Genomic DNA, 27,956 nt, shown 5'->3' with positions numbered 1-27,956 from the left:
GGCACTTTATGGCCTAGACAAATCTCATGTTGTAATAACTACTAAGTAAGTACTACGTTTTTAATAAAATGTCTTTATTTACTCAAAAAAAAAAAAATAACTTGCACTTAATGGTGGGTCGGGGGGAGGGGGGGGGGATCCACCAACAAACAAAAAGCATCTTTCAATATCTGACATTTATGGTGTCAGCCTATTATATTGTATAATCCGAAATGTAATTAGAAAAATAATGGGATGATATTTGATAGAATAAATAATGAGTTAAATTAAGAAAACTAGACTTAACAGATTAATTTATCTTAACATCTACTGAAGAATTCATGAAGCGGGATTACAAGACACCAAATTATGCATACAAAAACAAAAGCACAAATCAAGAACCATAAAAATAAAAATAAAAAACAAAAAAAAAAACAAAATGAAGAACCATCATTTTCTTTACAAAAAAGATTAACTAGTCACTGTTGCAGGGAGGATCTGAGGACCACTTTTCTCCACTCAGTTGAATCTTGATATGGTTGGAATATAAATATTTTCATTTCTGCAGCAGATTTAATAATATGTTATATTCTCCAACTATATTAATGTAGAATAAATGAATTATGAGAAAAAGAAATACTAATACCTTTTAGAAAACATTTGTTTGTAAATCCTCCATCTCAGGGTTGATGTCTTTTGCCTCTTTCTCAGCTTCAGTTCCCAAATGAGGAGCATCTAGTTTTGGAGGGTTCTGAAGAGTTCTTTCACGTGTTATTCTCAAGTCTTTGGATGAAATATACACACAATATGAAAGAGTAAAAACATCCTATGACATACACATAGGGGCGGACATAGACCATTAGTTACAAGTTCGGACGAATCCAATAGCTTTTACTTATACCTTATATTTATATCAAGAAATCTTTTAAATAAGTATGAATATTTAATTGAGAAGTAACTAAGACTATGAATTCGGTGGCAAGTTCGGAAACCACATACTTCAAATTTTGGATCCATTTCTGTATACACACACATAAATATAGTTCTCCGTCTAAGTTGAATCCAAGATCTAGAGTCAGTATGTTCAGAATGAGTGAAATCTTAATAGATGTCTATATTTTAAATTGTTTTTTTGTATATATACACAATTCGAGCCCGAAGGCAATGGATTCAGTTGAACTCACTAATTCTGTCCGACATCCGCTGCGTCCCTAACTGTCACTGCTGTATATGATCAGTTGATTTAGATTCTTCACAGGTTTTTTTCAGTAAATAGTAAGTATATCATCTGACTTATAGTACCATTTTAAGAATGTTTGACACACAACAAATAACTTGAAATGGTAGCAGGATTCAAACATATGATGAGACAAGAAAGATTCACAAGCTAAAAGGAAAAGAGTTCATAACAATACCATGCATCGAACTAATGCCCAATTCACGCCTCGAAAGAATGGATGCTGCTTGATTTCGTTTGCTCCTTCGCGGGATCCTAACCTGTTTTTGGGATCTCTATGCAACAATCTATACATGAACTGCTTTCCTTGGAGACTAACCTGGAAAAGGAGAAAAGAAATAGACAGCTTTAGCAATTGGCAGAAAGAAAAAAAAAGGCGCTCCCACAAAAGGAAATGTCTCTACTTATCGTTGAGGCATTTGATTCGTTAGATTGAAAGATCATACCTGTATGCTTCCTGGGAATTTTAAATCCTTGTGTAATATGTTTGAGAATGTCTTTTGCCTTGTCTTTCCCCTGAATGGTGTGTAACCATACAGCATTTCGTATAAAAGAATGCCTACCAAGCGACAATTTTGCTCGTCAAAAATAGCAGAAACTTCTGAAGGGAGTATGGAGTGAAAAGGTCTAAATGAAGACAGAAGGATCAGGAAATATAAGCACTCAAAAGTTCAAATGGATTCTAAAGAATTACCAAGAGCCCACCAATCCACTGCGCTAGTGTGGCCTGCTCCAGTTATAATTTCCTGTGAGATAAACAAGCAAAAAGAGATGATTTAAAGAACAGGATATAAATGAATAAAAGCTTAACTTATAACACAAACTTAAAGTGTAGAAGAAAAAAGACTAAATTTTTGGAGCAAAATCTTGCAGTTAGTCATATAAGAATTTGTGATATTCAGAATAGAAGCATTGATCGTAGAAAACCAGCAGCAATAACTTACAAAATAAAACACTAAATGGAAAAGAAAAAGTCTAACCGGAGCTATGTACTCTTCAGTTCCGACAAAAGAATTTGATGCACGCATAGGTTCAGCCATGAAGATTGGATTCTGTTGACTTTTCTGATGCTTTTTCTTTTCGTTGATTTCTGGAAGTAAAAGCTGTCCAAATCACCAAAAACAGTGTATTGGCATTCATTAGTCACTAATTTTGTTTGCCAAGGCACTTCATGAAAATAAACGAGATTTGGTGAACTTGACAAAAGTTAGGAGTAAGCTTACCTGTGGCTTGCAAGATGTCAAACAGGAAAGATCAAAATCCGTCAAAGATATATGCCCACCGCTCTGTAGCAAGACGTTTTCAGGCTTCAGATCTCTGTAAATTATACCTGTTGGCAGAAGATAACTCAGGATATATGGAGATGGATTTTTCAACTCTTCAGACTTCGGATATGTTGCAGACTTAAGTGATAAATAGTACATATACTATGATTTTGCTCTGATCGGTATGCCATCTGCAGCATTGCCACATAACTGAATGATCACTCACCATATATATTCGTATCGAGCACTAACCATTCCGTACAACTAAAGTAAAAGTGAATGGTGCATATAGCTTTAAAGGAAGAACGTAAAGTAAAAAATAGATACATCAAACGTCGATTCATGAATATGAATTCTCCTCAATCGCAAATCGCTAATAAGGTATAGGTAATTGTTTGATCATGCTAGTCTAAAAATCAGTAGGATTGGACTAATAGAAAAGAATGAATAAAGACTTATTTATGATTCAGAATCTGATTGTACATATGAAACATGTGGATATAAGGGATACCTTGACAGTGAAGGTACTCCAGGGCCACCACTACTTCAGCGGCATAGAACCTGCGGAAAACAAAAAAGTTTAATATCACCGGATAACGGGGCAGCAAAGCTGGCGTAACATTGTCTATCTACCGAAATTGGCACCTATAGATATTAATGAAGAAGACAAAAAGGAAAAAAAAAATAGGGATCACAGGAACTAAGTGACTCAAATTGGCTAAGAAGCAGACGAAATGAAAAATATTTTAATAAATGTTTAAAAGACCATGAGAATATGATAGTATTAAAGTCTCAACAAACTCTGTAGAATGCTTCTCGGATAGGTATAACTGTAGACAGTTTAGTTCTTCAAATTTGTTTTTACATTTGGTTTACCTTGCGGCGTCTTCCTTCAACACCTTTGTTGGTTGTCTGTCTAGAAGCAGGAACAGCTCTCCACCAGGGTAGTAATCAGTTATCAGACAAATATGGGTTTTGGTCTGAAACAAAGACATATTTAATAAATCAGAATTGAGAAAAGAAAGAGCAATAAAAGAGATGATTATGAAATAAGTGATAAGGGTGGTTAAACTTTTTCACACTCGAAATCAAAATAAAGAATGAATATGTTGGCATAAGTATACTCAGGTGGATATTATCGATTCATTGAATTCATCAAGTATCAAATGCCCATGCTATAGTACAGTTTAGTTTGAAGGATTCAAGTGTATATGTGATTTGTATTTCGCACTCATAACATTTTTCTCAAGTTACTACTACTAAATAATAATGCTCCCTCTCTTCAAGTTCTATGTATCTAACCTGAAAAGATGCATAGAGTGCGGGAAGAAAAGGGTGGTCCAACATATCTAGGATTTCTCGTTCTGCACAAGCTCTATGCACCTGTAGAAAAGATAAAATGATCCTTATCAAGATAGAAGAATGAGAATTTAAGCTAAGAAGCCAAAAAGCGAAATGATCCCTTCACAAAGATGCCGGGGGTCATAACACAAGAAAAATTCTATGCAAACACATAACTTTGCAAATGCCATGACAAGGCGGGAATATAAGTAAAAATCTCCAATCACTAAAGATACAGCGACAAGTTGGATGTTGCAATGTAGATCCCTACCTTGTTTCGATTAAGCATTATGCTCTTATCCATTGCTTTCATAGCAAAACATTGGCCAGTTCCGCACAGTTCCACTAAATGCACGCTGCATATTAACAAGTTATACCACAGTTAACCAAGAGAACATAAATAGTCCCTTCAAATAAAAATTTAAGGCAGACATTGACTTGTTTCTATAGACAAAGATTTAGGAGCCAGGAAAATCAGCAATACTCTTCATTCAAAATCTAAGAACTTTATAGCAGTATTATGGAAACTTTTCTCGCATATCAAATCAGAGCGCCACCACAATTATCTTCTTGTGGAATCTTGTTTAATCTCTTTATATTCAGAAATTAGACAGGGGTCAAAGCTGGAACTAGCATCATTTTCAAAAATAAACTCCCTATACAGTTTAGGACACAATTATTAGTTAATAATTGTGTTACTGATGGAAAGTTGTGGCATGCAAATTATATAAATTAGATTTTACTTGTAAGTTGAAATACCACTGAATCAAATCTCAGACCCAGTATTTTGTTTTACAGTTTTACTTATTCAGAGAAACGGATAACAATATGTGGCATATTATAATACTTGATCCACTTGAAAGTGGAACTAGTAAAACCAACCTGCCAGTATCACCAGATCCCAGTGGTTTGATTGGCTTGAAATGCTTCAAGCCTATGGGTTCTCCACTGTCCAAAACCTGCATTTCATAAGCCTCTCAGTAATGAAAGAGGCGGTAAAACCTCAAGCTGAAATTAATCAGTGGAAACAAAAATTATTCTACAGAGTTTCCACAATACCGACAAAATGATTGGGACATTTTGATCTTCATATGATTTAAAAAACTCAGAAAGCTAGACATAATATTGCATAATGGAGGAATGCTGTAACACTGAGATATTATCACTGTTCTGAGCAAGCATTTTCTATGTGCACATATATACCTGTCTATAGAAAGCCAATTGATGAGCGTAAACTAACTTTCTTTTTACCTTTTGTATTGCTTGCCAAGATGGGCTGTCCTTCCTATGAGGCTTTGCATGAACAACTTTTGAATGATTTCTCCATAAATCCTCTGGTTTCTGCAGGTCAGCTTAGCAGTTTGTGAGCCTTGTATAATTCAACACCTACAAATAATCTCAAACAGTTTTTGTTCAAAATTTTGGATTTACCGAATTGGCATCTGGAAGTTCTCGAACTGCGTCATCAACATTTTCAGCGGTTTCTTTCACCTGAAAACGAGCCAAATGAAAACCATTATTGACAAGATAGGCCTCATCAGTCAAACTGAATATTATATTGACACATTATAAAAAAGTGATCATTCATGAGTAAATTTGTATATGCCATATCTACGAGAGTACGAGACATAAGCGAAAAGCATAGCAAAAACTTATGTGAAATAAAGACAACTGAAGAAGAGTAGAGTAGAAACGAGACCAGCTTTGCACTCTCTGTTGCCTTGTCTTCGGGAATACTGTTGTGAAGTGGCTCTACATGCTGACTCCCGTCTAGTTGCACTCCGATGAAGTATTGTACCTCTCCCTATTTATACACACAAAAGCCATTGAATAAGGATTTTTAAAAGTGTTTGTGCAATACCTTTAGAGCAGCAGCACTTTTATCTTGACATCAGGAACTATGTGAATACACATACCTTCTGATCACGCATAGGCTGCAAGTGGAACAAATTCCAGAACTTCTTGCCTGAATTTTATATGGAATATCAGTTGCTTCAACAATAAAAAACTTTGCATTTCTGACCAAAAAATCTAAAATTCTCATGATGTCATTCATTAGTAACCTATATAACTAATGACAAGTTCACTGATGGTGTAAAAAGATTTTACATTGTCAAGATATAATTCAAATCCAAAAAGAAAATCTTAAGTTTGACTTCTCTTTCTAAAATGGGAGGAAGAATGGAAAGTTTATTGAGAGCATACCAGTCTTAGTGTAGTTAATGAGCTGAACAGTGACATCAGTTTGATTATCAATTGCTTGTCTGATTTTCTTCACAGTAGCTGGATCAGTTTCTGGTCCTTGAAGAAACCTATAGTATAACAATTTCAAAACCAAACATCAGTAAATTTTGTATGAGTGAGACACATACGAAACTTTGATCAACTCAAAAATTCTGGGTCTTTTTCTGTTTTCCCTTTTTCTTTGGTATAAGTGTGCACCAGCAACTGTCATCACTGTGTCACCAACCAAAAGCAGTATTATGATTATCAACAAACTTCTTTCTTGAGATTGCGTGTTGTTTCATGCCCCATCATTTAAAGTAAGAATAACACTATTTTCCGCATTTACACTTAGTATTACACTCTCTTTTACTGGAGTATAATTTTTTCAGATAGTTAAAAATATTTTAATTTGGCTATAAAATATTGGATAGTTTTTAAATATATTCATTAAATAAAAAATAAATGCTGACTGTGCTTCAAATAGGTTCTTTTTTTAAAAAAAAAAATGAGGACATTTTTACTTTTTACTTTACGGGTTTAATAGCTTTAGTTAATAATTTATATACATTAAGTTAGCTTTTTGGGTCTTTATAATTGTCAATGACATGGCAAAATTAAAAGAAAATAAATACCTGCAGTTTCTACCCAAGATTTCTTCACGGCTGTACTCTGTCAGCTCCAAGAAACTATCCGATGCAAATATCTGATTTATCCACACACAATTCACCGTCATACACAAACTTATAATTAATTTGGAGCTAGAAAACTCACCAAATGCTTTTGATTTTGAATAAAAAAGAGAGAAATTAAGTCTTACAATGGGATTATCAGGCAGCCTTGGATCAGTAATGACAAAGTTCTTCTCTATTCGTTCAAGAGTCGTTGCTAAATCAATACCTTTCCTCATTTCCTTCTTCCTCACTTTATCATCAACACTATCAGGGCGTCCATCATTATCGCTCTCATCATCGTCGTCATAGTCGTCATCATTATCCATAGTCATTCTTGCCTCAAAATCATCATCAGCAGTTGTAGTACTAGAACGACCTTTCTTTTTAATCCTGTACTTAATTACACCACATATAATAAGTAATGTTAACATTTATATGAACGTGTATGCATGCATGCATGATAAACATAGGATTACACTTTAATTTAAAGAGTTTAAGTTCTACATATTGACTGTGGAAAAGAATTTAATTACCCGATGAAAGAGAGGCGACTAGGTTTTTTAGGTTTCTTGTCGGGGATTTCATTAATTTTCTCCATCTGCATGGTTGTTCTGGTACCAGCATGAGAATGTCTTCTTGCTGGAGCTTTGTTCTGTAAATTTAGTTTATTACTGATGCCCATAATATCCTGTCGGTCTTGTTCGGTTCCACCTCCTTCTGACTTTCTCAAGAGAGGGCGATTTGTCGATTCACTTAAGGCTCTTGCCCTTGGTTTTTTCATTACTTCCAGTAACTCAGTCACTGAATTACTAGCCATCTCCTTCTGACGAGCTGCCAACAAAAACCCCATAATAATATAATATACATAAATTTTAATTTAATTTTTTTTTGGTACATATTACCATTTATAACAAAATCAGTACACCTAAAGAGCACTTAATTCCAAAACCACCTTCTAGGAAGGGTGCTGTGGAAACTAAGCCTCTAGACAAATACTAATTACAATTATGTAGTGAGCTTTAAATTTTTTTAATTATTATACTACTACAAAATAAAGGTTTTTTTACACCTATGATTCCAAGTTCCTTTAAAGATTTCCATGGTAGCAAGAGAAATATTCTAAAACACTTTTACTTAATTAGTGAACAAACTTCACTACTAATTGAGAACATGCCTTTCTCAACCTAGAAGATATGCTCTTAATTAACCTCCCTAAACTAACAATTAAAGTAAACTAATAAAAATGATTGATCACATTAACATCCTCGTCTTTGTGAAGGTAATTTTCTTATAAGTTAAACCAAATTAATAGCCTGTTTGGCCAAACTTTTCTAAGCCAAAAATAATTTTTTTTAAAAAAAATAAAAAAAGTATCTTTTATTCACAGTTCATGAGGTGTTTGGCCAAGCTTATAGAAGAAAAAAGTATTTTTGAGTAGAAACAAAATAAGTTTTTGAGAAGCAGACAAAATTAGTTTCTCCCAAAAAACACTTTTTAAAAAGAACTTTTGAGAAAAAAATACTAATTAACCAGAAACACTTTTTAAAAGTTTGTTCAAATACTAATTGCTACTGAAAAGTGATTTTTAAATTAATTTGCCAAACACACTTCTTACCAAAAGTATATTTTTTGAAAAGTATTTTTAAGAAAAAAACTTAAGCTGACTTTAGAAGTTTGGTCAAACAGGCTATAAGCATCCGCGTTGTTTCTCATAATGCCTAGTTGCCTACTTCTACATTTGTCTTTTAAAATAAAATGAATCAAATGCCTCTTAATTAAGTCAATTATAAGTTAAAAATGCATTAGTACAAAGTAATTGTACAAGATAGGAAAAAGTGGTGAAGAAAGCTATAATACCGTCGTAGCGTATCAATGATTCGGGAAGCCCATTTGGTCGGACCATCTTATCCTTTGCGCCTTCAGTATGCTTGCTTACTTCTACTTGCATTCTGCCAAATTTTCATATTGTCATAATCCAAATTTTAGGAACATAATAATTTATTGGATATATTTATTGACACGCACCTGAATTTCACAATTTTGAGGAAAAAACATAAATCTCAAAGATTTTTATTTAGCAATATAAGTAGGGAAATGTACATTACTTAACAAATTAATTTGATGTCATAATAAATCTTGGTAGGTAGCTTCGAAACTCTTAAAAGAAAAAAAAGAAAAATAGAAAAGTAAAGGTGCAACTATGTATGAACAATTTAGGCATTACGTTAACTCCTAGGGATAGATTAATACCATGTAATGAGGATGTTTCTGATTTCTCTTTCCTTTTTCATTTCATTTTGTTTGAGTCTTTGAGACTTCATCAATTCACGAACGATTGCATAATTTTACCTTTTTAATGACTTTATTTTAGAATAAATCTTTAAATACTTTTTCTATAGTTTTAAGCCGAGAATCTATCAGAAATAATCTCTCTACCTGCACAAGGCAAAAGTAAGGCTGTGTATTTTCTACTCTCCGCAGATCCTACTTGTGGAATTGCATTAAATATGTTGTTGTTGTAGTAGTTTTTCTAAAGTAAAGTAGCAACTTCATGAGTTTGCTATCGCTCAATCTCAGGAATTTTGCATGTGGAAAATTAAACTCTAAAAACCACAATAAAATTGGGGTATTATCACTTTTAGCCGCGCCAGAAACTATTTACATTTGATAGCCGAAAAAGTGTAAAATTTGTATAAGTTTTGTATATAACATACAGAATGTATATATATACAAAAAAATACACAAATTTTATACATTTTTCGACTATTATTTTTACAGTAACTATACAGTATCATTTTTCCAATAAAATTGGACCACACCATTAAGCCCACCACAAGTTCTGTGAGTGCATGAGAATGACTCCAAAAATTGACAAGTAAAAAGGATGCAATGGCAATAGTCTAGTGGGGCTTTATGCATATTTTGGTTCCCTATTATCATATCAAGAAAATGTAGCCCAATCCAAACAGTCCAGAACAAAGCTTTATATTTAAGGCCCACTACTATCTTCCATCTTAATCATGTATTGAATCTTTTCAATTCCGATGGCCATGGATAAGGTGAGGACAGGGGTCCAGCTGGTTACCAAAGAAAATCAAGAATTATTGAAGAGATAAGGGAACAAAAATACATTGCCACAACATCCCCATTACTTACTATAGTTTTTCACATTTAAATTTTGAACAATTATTCAAGTATATCGTTCTCCAAATTACTGCTCGACTAATTTATATTAGGGCAGCGTAGGGTTCATTAAAGGGAAACACTCTGTATTAAGAATTTCATCCGAGAACTTGAACTCGAATCTTTCAGTCAAGGGTTGAGAGGTTACATCCGTCCTATCATATCTATTGGTAGTGTATGATATTTTCATCTTAACATTATGTAAATTTACCAAATGTAAGTCAATGGCGGATCTACCGTAGGAGGCATGAGTGCTGAAACAGTCATTGACTTTGGCCAAATTATGTAATATATCCATAGATAATACCTAAAAGATTCAGTAATTGACCATAAGCAGCCACTATGATCATGTTTGACTAGTAGAATTTAAACTAAAATAAGTGAAGTATTCGTGACCTATAATTCCGGATCCGTCACTGATGTAAGTATGTACTCTCAACTAGCCGTTGACGATGATATATATATATAATTTCAAAATCAATTGTAGCAAAATTTGTACGTAAAAATGGGTTGATAACCTGGAAAATAGAGTAAAAAAATGGTTTCATAACCTAGAACCGAGCAAATGTTGGAGTAAATATTTTTTACGTCATCAGTAATCACACATGTATCCGTAGTAATCATTAATTAAGGTAAATAACAAAAATTGATTAGACTTTTACCCAATGAATTTGAGAACTTTGCCAGCCTCATCTTTGATAGGTGCAATTGTGAGGAGATTCCAAAAGGGGGTCCCATCCTTTTTGTAATTGAGTAATCTTCCACAATAAGTCGAACCCGATTGCAATGCTTCTCGGATCTTGGCCACATCCTCAGGATCCGTATCCGAACCCTGCATGAACCGACTAGACGCGACCCAACAATAAAACCAACAAAAATTGTCATATATTGTTATTTTCCTGAAATAACCTTTATGACATTGTCAAATAAAAAATATAAACCAAAGTATATCGTAAGTATATGATTATTACCAATTCCTGCCTATAACCTCCTTTGATGTATAACCAGTCATTTTGAAAAATCCAGCACTTGCATATAAAATCGGGTAATCGGGTTTTGTTGCATCCGACACCACAAATGTTTGTTGAAATGTTGATAAGGCATCTCTCAAATCCTCTGAAACCCTTGGAAAACCCCTCTCTTTACCTGAATTTCAGTTCAGGAACTGATCATATTTTAAAAAAGAACTAAATTTTACGTAAGGTTATATGGTTGATAAATTTATACTTAGATTGACAACATAAAAAATAAAGTAAATAAAATGAGCTTGTATGTATATACTGATAGTGTAATTTGTTAAATTCGTGTAACAATGCTTACCAGCTCCATCGTCAGAAAACTCGCCGGAACTCCGAATAGAGTTACCGGAGTTCCTTCTAGAATTCTCAGCTTTACCATTAGGATCATCTCCAGAATTTCGAACTTTAACTCCTTTTAACTTCCCAGTTTCATCATCAGTTTTCAGCACCAGTCCCCACTCCGCCGCTCTCTGAGCAGCAGCTCCATTTTCATTCACCGCCGCCGCTGCCGCCGGCGAAATTGCCGTCTGAGTAATCGGAGAAGCCAAGTGCGACGTTGAAATTGGAGTAATAATTGGGTCTTTGATTGCCATCCATGACGTGGCAGTAGTTTCCTCTTTAATATCATTATTACTGGATACTATAGGCTCTGATTCTTCTTCTGTTTCAGGGATGCTGCTGCTTCTTTTAATGGGCTCGGGCTCGGACTCGGCCCAATTATTTTTCCACGACGGCTGTGATGATCGGAAAACTGGATTTTTTGGCCGGAAAATAGAGTAAGTTGATGGGTTGAATACTTCTAGTGAGCCTCTTGGATCTCTGGGGAGTGGTGGTATAAGAGGAGGAGATTGCTTGTTTTGCTGTTGTTCCATGTTCTCTGCGTATAATAATAACTCTATTTCTCATGTCTGTATCGGTGATATATATGTATACTCACTATGATCTTTATATGTACATGATATTTATCTAAGTCTTAGCTCATTTACACAAGCATATAGTGGTATTATGAGTAGTATTTACTCCTCCATTTTATATTTTATATCGTCACAACTTGATTGGACGCAAAGTTTAATAAGAAAAGAAACAATTTCGGGCACGTACCAAAAATATTATGTAGTCTAAAACTATGTCATGATGTTATTAAGGGTTAAATAGAAAGTTTAAAATTAAAAAGCTTTTAAATATATAACTGTGTCAATATTTTTGGAATAGATTAAAAAAAATGTGTCATATAAATTAGAATGCATAGAGTAATTAAGTATTCTATCAGTGTATAAAATTTAAAATAACAATTAAATCAACTTGTACATTTGTGGTAGGTACAAAAGTGTCATGATAGTTGTTAAGATAAGCATTGGACCTAACTTATACGCCAAAAGCTAGCTAAAGGGAAGAGGATTGTCCGAACCTTATAAAGAGATCAGAGATAATCTCATCCCAGTCCGACGTGGGATTCATTCCATTCATCAAATAGATGATGATTTCACAAATATATCTTATCTCTCTGTTCTATTTTATATTTATATGTGACTGTATACGAAGGTTAATAAAAATAAAGACTTTTGACACAAACTAAATATAAAAATCAAATATACCAAAAAATATTTTTTATTGTTGTGAACTTACATGTTATGTCATTGATATAAGAGAGTGTAAATAAGGAATAAGGACAAAACATAAATGTCAAAATTAAAGAATTTTCAACTATTGAAATTTGTCAGATTACAAGTCATTGTAGCTAAGGAGATAGGAGTAATACTTAATAACAGTAGAATGGCCCGTGGGGGCAGATGACTGAAAAGGGCAAGACTTAGAAGCTTGAAAATGAAAATTTGTAAGTGTTGTACGTATGACAATAACAAGACACAAACAAGGATCACACTAGGATGAGATTTGAGGTGAATAGAGACATAGATAAGGGTGGAATAGGAAATTTAATTGCTAACTTTTAAATAGTATGTGTTCACTAAAGTTCCCAACATGGAAAGAACACTTGAGAACCTCATATTTAAAGGGGTAGTTTTGTCAATGAAGGGTAGATCAGGATATTCACCAAAAGAGTCCAAAAATAAGATTATAAAAACAGCTAAAAGTTGCTAAAAAAATCACAATTCACAACTTAGTTCCAACTTTTATTACATGTCCAGTAGTTAGCTATTTAAAGCACTCTAACCCTACCACGTTCTATCTTGACAACGACATTAGACGAATATTAACCTCAATTGTTATTAAAAAAAATTGTTTATTGCTTGCCAAAAAATCTTACTTCTAATCTTAAATCATATGATAAAGAGGTTATGGGTTCGAATGGTGGAAATAGTCTTTTGTAGAAATACATGATAAGATTGTGTATAATAGATTATTTGTGATTCGGCCCCTGCGCGAGAGCTTAATGTACCGGATTACTCTTTAAATAATTGGAGTTTTTGTGTAGAAGATAGAATATATTAGCTCTTGTTAGCTTTCATCAAAGTTATTATAAATGCATGAGTCCAGCAAAGATATATAAAGAACAAAGCTATTTGGACAATACGTATTTTCGCTACAAATTGTATTGTTTGCCATTATTTCATGATTTCATGCACTAATAATACGAAGAATAAACTTGCAAAAGAAAGTAAAACACAAGATCGAATTATTATATAAAAAGGTAGGATATACCAGATAAAATAGGATTATTTAATAATAAAAAGGGGCAAGTTTGGGAAAAAAAAAGGTAATGACGTGATCCCATCTAATTGGTCGTTACTAAAGTGGTTTTTTCGTTGTTACGTAACAACAAATTTAACGATATAATAAAATAAAATTTAAGTGAATCAAAACAAATATTATATTTATAAAATAACAATACGCTTCAATACAACAGAACAGATCACAACCATCCAAACAAGTTGTTAGTCCAGTCCAAATTAACCCTAAACCAAAGAAGGGCTAAACGAGGGCCATAGCGATATAGTACTGTTCATAATCAAGTATGTTTAAGCTTTGATGAGATGTGAAATATACACATTAACAATAGCCGATCAAATTTAATATTTACTTTTTTAGTCGGTATACATAAATTATACACAGTTATACATATATTATACAATACATATATATACTATATATCCTTCAACTGTTTTTAATTTAACAAATTAGGTGGGCGACCATTTGGATTAATCGAAAAGAAATTAAAGCATGCATGCAGTTAGGAAAAGTGGTTCAAAAGATTTGATCCAATGTATTAGATGAACATATATAATAGAAAAAAAAACTGTGTATTTTATCTATAACATCAAAATTGATCAGAGTACACAATGATCACTAAATATTGTCAAGAGAGTGTACATACCTGAATAGAAAGTGGGATACTGAGCTTTTGCCTTGATTGCAGGAGTAACCAGAGAGTTAAGTAAGTAGATATTAAAGTGTATGCAGCCTTTACACAGAAGCTGATCTTATAAATAAAGAAGTTTCTCAAATGATTTAAAAGCATATAGTATAATGGAAGAGATAAATGATGGGTTCGACAAAAAGATCTATATCGAAATGGGAACAATTTTTACTAGCAGAAAAGGCTAAGAAGATCAGGGTAATTAAAAAGAAAAGCAAGAAGGGAGAATGATTGTCTTGAAATATTGGCTTCCCATGCCTTTACACCTCAAATTCACATGCTTAGACACTCATCCCTATGTCTTCACTCCAATCATCAACCCAATACAAACACACTTTTTACATCAATTTTCTAGCTTCCAAATCTTGTTTCTGTTTATAAATTCTTTCTTTCTTTCTTCCTTTCTATCTGTCTCTAAGTACTAGTATATGTATATATCAGTCTCTCACTTGTACTGCTTATTACACTGATGAGTTGTGGGCTTTGATATTTTTGACAGACTGGGATTTGAAATGTATCTACTACTTGGCGACAAAAGATTTTAAAAGGAAAAGAGAATGAAGATATTGTACCCTACTCATGTGAATATCATTTGGATTTAAGTTATATATTAATTTTTTTACACCCCCGATGGTAGCTAGGTTAAGTTACCATTTTAATCATGTTAATACTTAATCTTATCATAAAAATTTACTCATAATTACCTTATAAGTAATCTGATATACAATGCTATAATTTGTAAATATTTTTTTTACACTTTATTGAACTTAAGCACATGTTAGGATGGGGGCAGATGCAACTTTCTTGTTCTCTATCGTTCTTGCAGTTGGAGACCCCCCCCCCCCCGGAAGTAAGCTTAGCTGGCTGGGCTACTCACCCAGTTTCACTACATATACTCTCATGTTTGTCTCTCAATTGTTGGATAAATAAAAGGTTAGACCCTTTTGGTGCCATGTACTTTTATTGTAAGGACACGGTCACCAACCAGGATTGTGGTGGAATAATACATACTCCTTCGTCTTTAACCAGATGTTCTGGGTTCGAGTTCCTGAGTATTGAGTCGCCTTTGTTAGGGAGCGCTTTACCCCCAACGTGAGACTTTCCGGCGCGAATCCGAATTTAGTCGGCCCCAATATGGGTGCCGGATACCGGATGGAAAACCAAAAAAAGGGTCAGAATCATTTAGTTGCTGATTAGAGTTATCTATTGTATTAATAATATAGGAATTAAATATGCGTTGTTTGGTTATACAGAGATTTGTTAGGTAGGATTTTAATTATACCATCTTTTATCCCGCATAAAATTATATATAAATTGACTCATGACTTGGGATTGTAAGATGATAACCAAACACTACAGAGTAATTAAAAAGTTACCAAACGTTATACTCCTATATTAGTTATATTAAGTTTAATGCATAAATAATTCCCTTCCTAACCAGCAACTAATAGACGCCTCTTAAGAGTTTAACTTGTTATGTAAATTATAAAATCATCTCGAATTCGCCTTTGTGCATATCTACGTCCACTTCTCTTTCTTTCACGTAGTATTGTAGTAACTTCTTGCTGCCTTACTTTAATCTGACATGAAATGCCCATACAATGGTAGGGACAATATTAGCCAGAGAAGAGAGTATTGGGCCTTAAGGGCATGTGATGATTAGAAAAGTCATGTTTCAATGTTGGTACAATAAAAAATAATTTATCTTTTCTTGAGTTTTTATTTATTTGTTGTATTAATTAGGTTTTTGAGTTGTCAATTTACACTTCCATAGTCCACGTAAGTCCAAATCCTATCTAAGATATTGTACGCAGAATAATTATTGAGGGCGAAGAAAATATTTCCATATATAGATAGGAACATAATTTCTTCTTCAGGGATTGGATCTTTAATTTGTAGTTGTGGTTGTAATGCGAGTTTTGTCAGTTTTATGAATATGTAAATATTGATCAAGTATAACTAGAACCAGACGAAGTCGAGCGTTGGAGCAACGATAAAGTTGTCTTTGTGATCTATAGGTCACTGTTTCAAGCCGTGGAAGCAGCCGTTAATGCTTGTATTCGAGTGGAATGTCTACATCGTACCCATTGAGTTGCGGCCTTTCCCCAAATCGTAGGTGAATGCGAAATACTTTGTACACCGAATTACCCTTAATTATAACTAGAATCATATATATACTTCATAATCCACACACAAGTTCTTTGTGCAAGTGTTTTACATATTTTGTGAGGTCAAATGGCTTAATCGCGTTATACTCTATTGGTTTGTAATTGAATCCAGAATTCTGTTGTGCAAATTCCACTCTATCGTCCCATAAGATTTAAAAAATTTAATTACCTTTTTTCACGATCATGTAAAACTTTTCTGAGTTATCAGTTTAACTAGTAACGAATCTAGAATTTAAAGTTTGTAGGTTTTGTTTTTTATACATGTATTAATCAATCACATATAGTTTGAGTTAGATACAATTTGCATCGTCTAGTCTAAGTTTGCCACTAAACCTAATGGAGGTCAGTGACGGATCTAGATATGAGATATACGTTCATATGAACTTAGTAGTTTTTTATAGATTTTATATATGTATTAAAAATTTACGAAATATGTATGAATATTTCACTATGAACTCGATTATTATTGTATATTAATTTGAGGTTATTGTAAAACCCATAAACTTCAAATCATGAATATGGTGATTGAGTTAAAACTATTTGTTGTAAGTTTATCCGGCACACATCTGGCAAAAATACAACGTTGATGTTTGCATCGTGCATTTAACATTCAATAGGCTGGTTGGTAGAATGTGTGTGTAGTTTGTGAAACGCATTTAACAGAATATTTTGATAAACAAGTACATGATGTATACATAAAGTTAGCATTTATGTACAAAAAGGTCAAGAATACACAATATTTATTGATAAAATCACTAGATAATAACCTCTCTACTTATTACTTCTTAGCCTTTTCTCCGTTGAGGCAGGAATTTATGCTATTAATTGGAGAAACTTATAGTATAGCCACTCCCAAAAATATATATTCTGCTGACTATTATTTTAAGTTCTACATTTTTTATAATAGTCGGTAAAATATATATTTTTGTATAGCAATGTATAATATTCATATTTTATATTCTTCCCGTTTCAATTTATGTAAATCTATTTGATTGGGTATGAAGTTTAAGAAAAAAAGAAGACTTTTGAACTTGTGGCTATAAATTATTGGAGTAAAATGAGGCACATATTTTATGTGGCTATAAATCATTGCATATAGGTAATTTTTACTATCAAATATGAAAATGGATCATTCTTTTTAGCACGGGTTAAAAAGAAATAAATTCACATAAATTGAAACAAAATACATACTATGTTTTTTTGTATATTTAACTGACCGGCCAAATATGTAACTTGTCCTTATTAATTCTAAGGCAATGGTAGGACTTAGGGCTTTTAGCGTCACATTCTAGTGGTTCGTGTACAATAAGATCGGGGCATTTGCATCTATACCCGCTTTTTATGCCACATTTTAACTTGTGCCCGCTTTGCAAAAAAATTGCAAGCGTACCTGCTTTTTCGCATAACTTCAGCATACGGGGCTGAAGTAGCAAAGGCAATCACGCAAAACTTCAGCATTCTAGTAGCCGGGCCTGAAGTTCAGCTCTAGAGCTGAAGTTTTTGTGTTGTAAATGGGAAACTTCAGCTCTAGAGCTGAAGTTTTTTTACCACCTATTAATATTACATACTAGAGCTGAAGTTTTTTACCACCTATTAATATTACATACTAGAGCTGAAGTTTTCAGTTACAACACAAAAACTTCAGCTCTTCATACTAGAATGTGATGCTTCTGGCAAAGGAATATGTGCTGTTTTGATGCAAGATTCTAAACCTATTGCCTACTTTAGTGAGAAGTTGAGTGGAGCCACATTGAACTATTCCACTTATGACAAAAAGCTATATGTTTTGGTAAGGGCTTTAGCCACATGGCAACATTACTTGTGGCCAAGAGAGTTTGTCATTAAAACTGACCATGAATCCTTAAAATACTTGAAGAGTCAAGGTAAGCTTAGTAGAAGACATGTTAAGTGGGTTGAATTCATTGAAACTTTTCCTTATGTAATTTCTTACAAACAAGGGAAAGAGAATGTTGTTGTTGATGCACTTTCAAGAAGGTATGTCTTAGTTTCTACCCTGACTTCTAAATTAATGGGTTTTGATCAAATCAAGGAACTTTATGCTAATGATGTTGATTTTGGCAAAAATTTTGCAGATTGTAAGTTAGGTCCTTTTGAGAGGTTTAACCTACAAGATGGGTTTCTCTTTAAGGAAAATAAGTTGTGTATCCCTAATTGCTCTTTACGTGAAGTATTTGTAAGGGAAGCACATTGTGGAGGAGTTATGGGACACTTTGGAGTCCCAAAGACATTAGACATACTTGCTGAAAATTTCTTTTGGCCTGGAATGAGAAAAGATGTTGAAAGAATGTGCACACAGTGTTTGGAATGTAAACAAGCTAAATCTAAAGTGTTACCACATGATCTTTACACGCCATTACCTCTTCCTACTTCACCTTGGATTGATATTTCTATGGATTTTGTGTTAGGTCTGCCTAGAACAAGATATGGTAAGGATAGTATATTTGTTGTGGTAGATAGGTTCTCCAAGGGGGCTCGTTTTATTCCTTGTTTAAAGACTAATGACGTTTCACATGTTGCTGGTCTTTTTGTAAAAGAGGTTGTCAAATTGCATGGTATACCTAGAACTGTTATTAGTGATAGAGATGCTAAGTTTTTGAGCCACTTTTGGCATGTTTTTTGGGGGAAGTTAGGCACTAAATTGTTGTTTTCTACTTCTTGTCACCCACAAACTGAAGTAGTTAATAGAACCTTAGAAAACATGTTGAGGGTTATTTTGAAAGGTAAATTAACTTCATTGGAATATCACTTGCCTATGATTGAATTTTCTTACAATAGAACAATCCATTCTTCTACAGGTATGTCTTCTTTTGAGGTTGTTTATGGCTTTAATCTCTTTACTCCACTTGATTTATTACCATTACCTACTAATAATATTGCTAATCTTGATGGTAGGACAAAAGTTGAGATGATGAAAAAAATTCATGAGCAAATAAGGCTTGCAATTGAGAAGAAAAATAAGCAAACTTTCTTGAGAAAGAATAAGGGCCGAAAACAACTTATTTTTAAACCTGGAGATTTAGTTTGGGTTCACTTTAGGAAGGAGAGATTTCCTTCCAAAAGGAAGTCAAAGCTGCATCTTAGAGGAGATGGCATTGAATAGAACTAGAAGGTGTAAAAGGTTTAGAGTTAAAGGTTTTACCTCCCTCTTTGTTCTCAAATTTACCTTTACCCTTGTCTTCTTGAGGTCTAGAAGAACTCTTCATCTCATGATATGGCCATGACTTCTTGGAGATGGTGCTTGTCCGACCTTTCCACGAGCTAGTCTGCTTTCTTTTATTTTGATTTTCTACCTTTACACACAAATCAACTAACTCATCTATTGTTACATATTGTTGTAATTCTACTACATCAGTTATTTCCTTATTTAAACCATTTAAAAACCTATCCATTGTAGCCTCTTCTTCCTCTGTACAATTAGCTTGGATCATAGCCATATCCATAGCCTCTTCTTCCTCTGTACAATTAGCTCTAGAGATGAAGTTTTTGTGTTGTAAATGGGAAACTTCAGCTCTAGAACTGAAGTTTTTTTATCACCTATTAATATTACATACTAGAGCTGAAGTTTTTTACCACCTATTAATATTACATACTAGAGCTGAAGTTTCCAGTTATAACACAAAACTTCAGCTCTAGAGCTGAAGTTTTTTTACCACCTATTAATATTACATACAATTGCTCGTCTTGTATTAGCTAGGCAGGTATAAATATTTTTAAATTAATTAAAAACGTGAAAGGCATAAGAAAAAAACAAAGGTCAGAGAGGGATATATACATGTATCATCTGGGGGATTGGATTAGTGGGTAGAAAGCAGAGGAGAGAACTAGAGCAGTCATTCCAATTCTCGAAGGGAAAAAAGAAAAGCTAAAAAATAAAGTAAGAACGTGAAAGGGTAGCTTTTGCACAGCTTGTGATGTTGTTTTTATGCATATCAATCTCAATCTAGATCCTTGATTTCTTCTGGTGAGGTACTGAAGCGGAGAAGAAAGGGAGCTGAAGTTGTTTAAAAAGTGAGTACAAGTTAAAAGTTTTAAAAAAAATGGGTATAAGTTAAATGAGAGCGACCAAATAGAACGCTCTGTGCAATTTTTACAATAAGATCTTGATCCTTGAAAATTTTACCCAACCACTGCATTCACTGACTCACTGTCTTCCATAACTGTGATGTGATTTAGGCTCCACATTTTATTGAGAAACAACTGCAACAACATGATCAACAAGGGTTGTGGTGGAGTGGTAAGTACCCCTTCATCCTTAACCAGAAGTCTCGGGTTCGAGTCCCTGGGTATGGAGTCACCTTTGTTAGGGAACACTTTACCCCCAACGTGGGACTTCCCGGCGCGAATTCAAATTTAGTCGGGTCCCAATGTGAGTACCGAACATTCGGATGGGAAGCCAACAAAACAACTACAACATGATTAAGTTTTATAGTGATCCAATTTGCTGCTGCATACTTAGTAAAGTAAAATAAAATAGTGTAGAAACAAAAATAGACAGATTAAAGGTGTACGTGATTTTGACGGGTAAAGTCCACAAATAGCCACTTTTCAATTCCCGAACACAAAAAAATAGCCGTTGTCATAGAATTTCATATTTCATTGGTTAAATTCCAAAAGAATGTCATAGAAAGCAACTGTGGAATTTGAAACTTCATGACAGTAGTTATTTCTTAATTACGGGGCTTAATAATGGCTAGTGACTACAATTTCTACGATTTATAACCATGTGAAAATTGCACGGTCTAGCCAGTTTTCGGACTGATAATTAAAAAAAAATAGCGTTTGCAAAATTATTGAAAAATTGCCACTATTTTACTGCAACACTGAAAGTTCCAGCATAATATATTGGAGATTGGCGCACCTGTGTATAAACTTCCAGCATATTATGCTGGAGCTCCAACACACGAAAAGTTCCAGCATAATATACTGGAGATTGGAGCACCTGTGTATGAACTTTCAACATATTATGCTAGACCAGTATGCTATACTAGAACTCCAGTATATTATGTTGGAACTCTAGTATATTATGCTAGAATATTTTCCAGATTTTGAACAGTATTTTCATTCAGATTTATTTTTACATAAAAAGTGACTAAATTTTGATTACTTTTAAAACGGTAGCTATTTTTCCTTTATTACTCGTAAATTTGTCTATTTTTGAGTTTCACCCTTTAACCATGGATAAGCTTGAAAGATTCACGTCAGGGGTGGCCCACAAGATGGTAGTGCCCAATTCATGGGATCTGCTTCATTTGATCAGACAATATGCAGGTATTATGGGTCGTGTAGGAGTACTCACATAAGCCCAAGAACGGTTTCGGTGGTATGTGGACCCTTTCTCTTGAAGAATTCTTGGGAGAATTATACAGTTTAGCCTCTCCCAAAAATAATATATATATATATATATATATATATATATATATATATATATATTATATTAATTTATAATATACATACTTTTTATATAATTATTTAGCGAATATAATTATTTTTGACCGACCGATCAAATGTATAACTTACCCCAAATTCTTCGTGGGGAAGCTGCTCTGGCCAGCTTTTCGCAGAAATCAAAACGGGAAATTTTCATAACTGCAACTTTTATAAGAGTATATTCCATTATGAGAAATTTTAATAAAGCATTATCTTTTATTAGTAATTAGTCATCTATAGATACCATTTGCTATAATACGAATTATAGATATTTTTTCTGTGGTTATAAGATGTATTTGATGTATTTAAGTTATTGTATTCATGAATACAGTAGCAAAATAGGCGTGAATCAGGGAAGTCCAGCTAATCAGTTGTTGTATTCGAGTATATTCGGCTGTATTCATGGACTGTATTCGACTGTATTCACGACGTGAAATAGGGAATTACATTATTTTTAAAATGGAAAGTAAATCAACTAACATAGTAGACTCCTAATATAACTCAACAAACTCAATTATAACACACAAATTTTGTATTTGTTAGTTATAAAAAAGATTCTCAATCGAAAAATACCACAAATGCATAGCAATCTTCAGAGAAATTATATAATACATCTGAATACATAAATTATATTAATTAAAAAAAATATATGAATACATTCATGGCATATAGCGAGACAGTGAATATAATGAAATACATAGAATACAACGGGATAGATTGAAATACAATGAGAAAAAAAGATACTGAATACAATGAAATACATGAGATATAACGAGATACATTGAATTAAAATGAAAAAAAAATAGTGAATACAATGAAATACATAGAAATACAACGAGATACATTGAAATGCTCTTAATAAAAGGTAACAGAATCTTCAAATTGCTCAACCCCAAACTTCAGACGACCTATTTTAGTCGACGATTTTCCGACGACCCATCGAATTCCGACCATGATTCCATAAGCAGCGATGGGAGAAAAAAGAAGAAAACAAGAAAGATCGCTGAAAGGTAGTTGGCCTTGGAGATTTCGTTGCCTTCATTAGGGTCAAGCCAGAGAGGCAACGTATTTTATGAGAGAGAGGGCGGCGTATTTTATGGCTTAAGGGTAGGATGACCATAAATAGGTATTTGGCTATAAAAATTAAAAGGTAGTTATGGAATATAATTTTTTAAAATGGTATTTATTTAAAATAAATAAGGTATTAACTTTTGCTATAGGAGGTAACTAATCCTTCTCCCCCACACTATGCATATTGGCCAAATGGCAACGATTGTAGAAGAGAGTAGTCAAATGGACACTCCCTTAGAAAACTTCAAAATAGCAATTAAGTGTCCTATAAATCAAGACCTAGAGCAACCAAAAGACATGAACTTGGAAGAAACAATCATTGGTTCTCCAACCAATCGGCTAACCTCTTCTTCTACCCAAAATCTCACGCCTACTACCAGTGCATTAAATATTTCTTCTCCTATCCAAAATGCCAAGAGTTCCTTTATCCCTAAGAAGAAGGAATCTCCTAATCCAAACCCTATCACAACACAGACCTCTCAACATGGAAAACATTCCACCTTCAATCCTCAGGAACAACCCCAGATAATTTACGCTCAACCACCCCAATCTCAAGACTACCAACCCTCGAGCTGGATGGAACTAGGTCTCATGGGCCATGCAATATCGTTCACGGTCCCAATCAATGGCCAGGAGGTTGTTGTGATCCTCTACAACACACAATATCTAGCACAACTCATCACAGAGGGAATAAGGTTAGCCATGAACAACTATCTCAATCAAGTATAGATCAACAACATTATCCACCCGATGGCTCCATTAATGAACCCTCAAATGACTTAAGTAATGAGAGAACAATGGAGCATGCCACCTCAGTTCAACCCCATAAACCTTCAAAATGCCCTGTTGGATCTTCCATTCTTTCCACCAGAGATATATACTCAACGCAACCCCATCTTTCTCCCTTGGGACATCAACCAGGGGAACCAAGAGATGCCAGCCCCCCCCATCCCCTCCAATACCCCCACATCAACAACAGGTCGACCCCATACCCAGGCCAGTAGAGGCAGAAATAGAGAAGGATGATGTCCGTCTAAACCTACACTTAGGGCCAACCCTAGAACTCTCAAACCTAGACGGAATAAAAAAAATTCTCTTCACGGAGAGGCACGAGAAGATGCATGTACTCAGCTGCCCGTTGGCCATATACAAGTGCTCGATGGATATCCGTCCTCCACACGACCCAACAGTGGGCAACAAGGCGATGATTCTAATTCCTTCGATGAGAAGAAATCATGTCCAAACGGGAGGGATACGGGAGAATGGAGAGATGGTAAACCCTGAATCTAATTTAGCCATGAATCATCCTACAAATTTCATAATATGGAATATAAGAGGAGGGAATAATGACAATTTCCGGAGAAACTTTAGGGAGATACTTGACACACATAGGCCATGTATGGTGACTTTGTTGGAAACAAGGATGGGTAACCACGCAACCATGCTTAATGAGTTTGGGTTCACTGAGATGATTGAAGTTCCATCGGAGGGACAGTCTGGTGGTATGGTAATGATGTGGAAGGATGACATAATCAACGTTCAAAATGTTGTTCGAAGGGGTTAAGAGATTCATGGAACCATAGAGGTAATTCTTATACGTAAACCTTGGCTTTTTACTTCCACATATGCTAGTACTTTTATTCACAATAGAAATATTATGTGGGATCACCTAGAAAGTATTAGCAATTCTTATAAAGGACCTTGGTTAGTAGTATGAGCACGTGATTTTTGCCCTATATGAGAATCACTCCCAAAAATTCAAAATAAACCAATTTTCCTTTGTGTGCAATGTTTGTATTTTTGTGGTATTTTTGTATAATTATTTGTATTTTTGTCTGTGCATGTTTATTTGTTTAAATTAATAAAAATATAAAATATGTCGCATTTTCATTTAGTATTTATTTAAGTTTGTTTTACAAAAATGAGAAAATCATAAAATAAAAAATGTACGTTGCATTTTTAGCATTTAACGTCTAAATTGTGCGATTTTATCGTTAATTGCTATTTAAATGTGCGATAATAGTTATTTGAAATTAATTAGTATTTTTTATAAGTTAATTTAGTTTATAAGTTAATTTAAAATTTTAGTTTTATTAATTAGGAAGTAAAAGAAAAGAGAGCAAAAAATATAAAAGAAAATCGGAATTAGGCCTCTTCTTCAATTTTGAACCACAGGCCCAAATATACCCAACCTTCCTCTACGACCCGGTCCATTCCAAACCGGGCCGACCCAGTCCATAACCATAAATACCCAACACCCTATTTCCCTATCTTTCATTTCAAAAATAATACCCTAAAAAATTTTCACTGTTGAAAACTCCCATCCGCCCCTCTCTTACCTTCTTCTTCTTCAAACCTCCAAATCCTCTCCCATGGCTGCCCTTCCCCTCGCCCAACGACCACCCCCTCCAGCCCTTCCCCCTCACCCTGTCACACTCACACACACACGTCCACATACACACACATACACAACACACACACATCAAACATACGAAGCATGGGCGACCCCCCTTGAAGCTTCGCCATGGACGACCACCCTCGAAGCTTCGCCATGAACGACCACCCTCGAGCTCAAGCTCGTCCATGGACTGCCCTCCTTCTTCTTCTTCTTCTGAACACCAGCTCACTCGCCCAACCACAGCAGTCCGTCGACCGCCCTGCCAAGCTCCGCCATTGACGAGCTCGTCAAGCTCCCTGCTGCGCGTCTCCTTCTTCTTCTCCGACACTGCTGCTGCTGCGTTGTTCATCCTTCACTGCTGCGTCGCTGCTGCTCCATCGTGCTACTACTTCCAGATTCACGTCGCCATGGACGTTGCTGCTTCTTCTTCGTCGAAACCCAGCTCCACCTCGTCGCTACTGCTGCCTCGACGAGCTGATGCTGGGTCTTCTTCATCCTTCACTGCTGCTGTTGTCCGCTGCTTCCTTCTTCAAGTTCTTCGATGGTCCGTTCAGGGTCGTCTTCGGCGTCGAATTATTTTGATGCGATAATCGCTTCCGGATGGATTTGTTTTCATTCATGTTCTTCGTCGTTCCGATCCGGTTAGTTGGTTTGAGTATCATTTTGTCCGTAATTTGTTTGATATTTTTCGGATCTGAAATCATTAAATGTTTGATTCTTGTTCTTGATTTTTATTCAGTTGTTTCATTTTTCTTATTTATTTTTAGATAGAAATTGTTAGTTTAATTATAATGTTTTTAGATTTAAGTTGAAGTTCAATTAATTATTTCTTCAGTTTGTTTTATTAATTTAAAAGGATTTAATTTTAATATAGAAGAGGTTAGTTTAAATCGTTTGAATCTGACATGTTTTTTGTTTAATTAAGAAATGATAATTCATTTTTTGTTTGAAGTTCATGTTAATTCAGTGATTTAATGTGAGTTTATGTTTTAGTTTTTTAATTTTTGATTTTAGTTTGAATCATGTATCTTTGCTGTAATTTTGTTGGATTTAATTTGAAGATCAATTGATTGTTTGAATTTAGTGATTTGAATATGTTTATTTTTGTTTAAGTTTAATTTGAATTTGAGCTCATGATTTGAATATACTTGTTTGTTATTATTGGTGAATCTAAAAATAGATTTGTTGTTTAAAAAGATTGTTCAATCAAAATAATTCCAGTTGTTTCTTGAGCTCAAATTATGAACTCATATAGTTTGAGTTTGTTCATAAAATCTGATTAGGAATTGGTTATAGTTGCTATATTTTGGTTAGAATTGATTAGTTGAACTTGTTATAGCTGACGAGGTAGATTGGTAAATTACAAAGTTTTCAGGGTCAAAATGGTAATTTCAGTAAGGTCAGAGGGGTATTTTTGGAATTAAAATTCTGAACAATTATTTATTTTGAGTGCTCTGTCAATTAGGATTAAAATAATATTAAAATAATCAATAATGGGGGACAAGATATAATGGTGGGGAATAATGAAATTGTTTAATATAAGCATGGGGGACAAGATATAATGGGGTATTTGTTTAATGTAGTGGGGGACAAAACATTAAGTAGTGGGATTAAAAGGGGGTTGAGTGGGAAGATAGTGGGTTTTATGTTTAAAAAATGCTGAAAGATGGGGATAAATAGAGGGACTTGATCAGATTTTAGAGGAGGAGACAGAAAAAAGAGGGCTGAAGATTAAAGAGAGAGAAATAAAAATTCCGAAAAATATTAAGACTTTCAAAAAAAAATACAAAATAAAAAAGATGGAAATTAAAAGAGAGAGTAGTATACACCTGATAAATATTCTGATATACGGGTTCAGAAATTAAGGGTTAAATATTAATTAGTCTTTCAAATCTGAAAAGATTCCCTTGGCTTATGTCCGTTGTTTGTTGTCGGTGTTTCTGGATTTTTATCTTGATTTTCAAATCTATCACTGGGATTTTCTGTTGACTGGATTGCTGGTTATTATTGATGTTGCTGTGTTACGTACTACGTTGCTGACTTTCTTCTTATTATATTGGCAATACCAGGTACACAACTGTAATTTTGGCATTTTGTAAGCTGAAATGAAGAATGAAATGTTAAATTTCTAATTTAGTTTTTTTTTTGTTTTTTTAATTGTATTTAGGGTATTTTATATATTATTATTCTGTAAATCGCCGTCGTTTTGCATAACTAGACATATTGTAGTGATGTATTAAATAATGCTTTGCTTTAACCTGATTATTAGGTAGTATATATTTAAGCATGTTCATTACTGATTAAACTGTCTAATAATTAAAATGAGAAGAAAATAACGTAAAAATGGCTTTATTAAATCAGTTTGGCAAAACTAATTAAGTTCACTATTCATAAGGGTTTTAGTATCGCCAACATTAAGTTAATCGAAATCATGTAGCTAAATTTAGTTGAAACATGAATTTAAATTAATTTTGCGAATCAAGTATTAGGACATGATTTGAATTAAAACAAGGTTAGTTAAGGTTAAATTAATTAAATTTTAGAAATACGGATTAGTAATCAAGATTGTTTCTA

At 33.9% G+C, this 27,956-nt stretch overlaps 1 protein-coding gene across 1 annotated transcript; it reads right to left on the bottom strand.

The window, feature by feature from the left end:
• Positions 1-218: 218 nt before the first annotated feature.
• Positions 219-14,734, bottom strand: LOC104250128 (phototropin-1). Its single transcript, XM_009806690.2, has 25 exons — positions 14,256-14,734; positions 11,223-11,798; positions 10,874-11,048; positions 10,565-10,747; positions 8,577-8,668; positions 7,253-7,550; positions 6,866-7,109; positions 6,681-6,751; positions 6,028-6,134; positions 5,739-5,788; positions 5,522-5,626; positions 5,254-5,313; positions 5,074-5,163; positions 4,705-4,781; positions 4,094-4,178; positions 3,784-3,864; positions 3,358-3,461; positions 2,993-3,042; positions 2,440-2,546; positions 2,197-2,319; positions 1,911-1,962; positions 1,663-1,775; positions 1,395-1,535; positions 626-730; positions 219-541 (listed from the first exon to the last, which is right to left on the bottom strand). The coding sequence occupies exons 2-24, from the start codon at positions 11,791-11,793 to the stop codon at positions 629-631; spliced, it is 3,081 nt and encodes a 1,026-aa protein (XP_009804992.2). The 5' UTR covers positions 11,794-11,798; positions 14,256-14,734; the 3' UTR covers positions 219-541; positions 626-628.
• Between the last annotated feature and the right edge of the window lie 13,222 nt (positions 14,735-27,956).

This window comes from Nicotiana sylvestris, chromosome 11 (genome assembly GCF_000393655.2).
Source record: "Nicotiana sylvestris chromosome 11, ASM39365v2, whole genome shotgun sequence".
NCBI classification, from domain to species: Eukaryota; Viridiplantae; Streptophyta; class Magnoliopsida; order Solanales; family Solanaceae; genus Nicotiana; species Nicotiana sylvestris.
This window is presented reverse-complemented; position numbering and strand designations above follow the sequence as displayed.

Bases quoted from the DNA above. Each gene is read 5' to 3' on its own strand.
- LOC104250128 (XM_009806690.2), bottom strand. From the start codon at position 11,793: ATGGAACAACAGCAAAACAAGCAATCTCCTCCTCTTATACCACCACTC. The intron at 5,314-5,521 runs GTCTCGTTTCTA...GCTCGTTTTCAG, and splicing joins CAACAGAGAGTGCAAAGCTG to GTGAAAGAAACCGCTGAAAA. The intron at 3,043-3,357 runs GTAAACCAAATG...TGTTTTCCGCAG, and splicing joins TTGAAGGAAGACGCCGCAAG to GTTCTATGCCGCTGAAGTAG.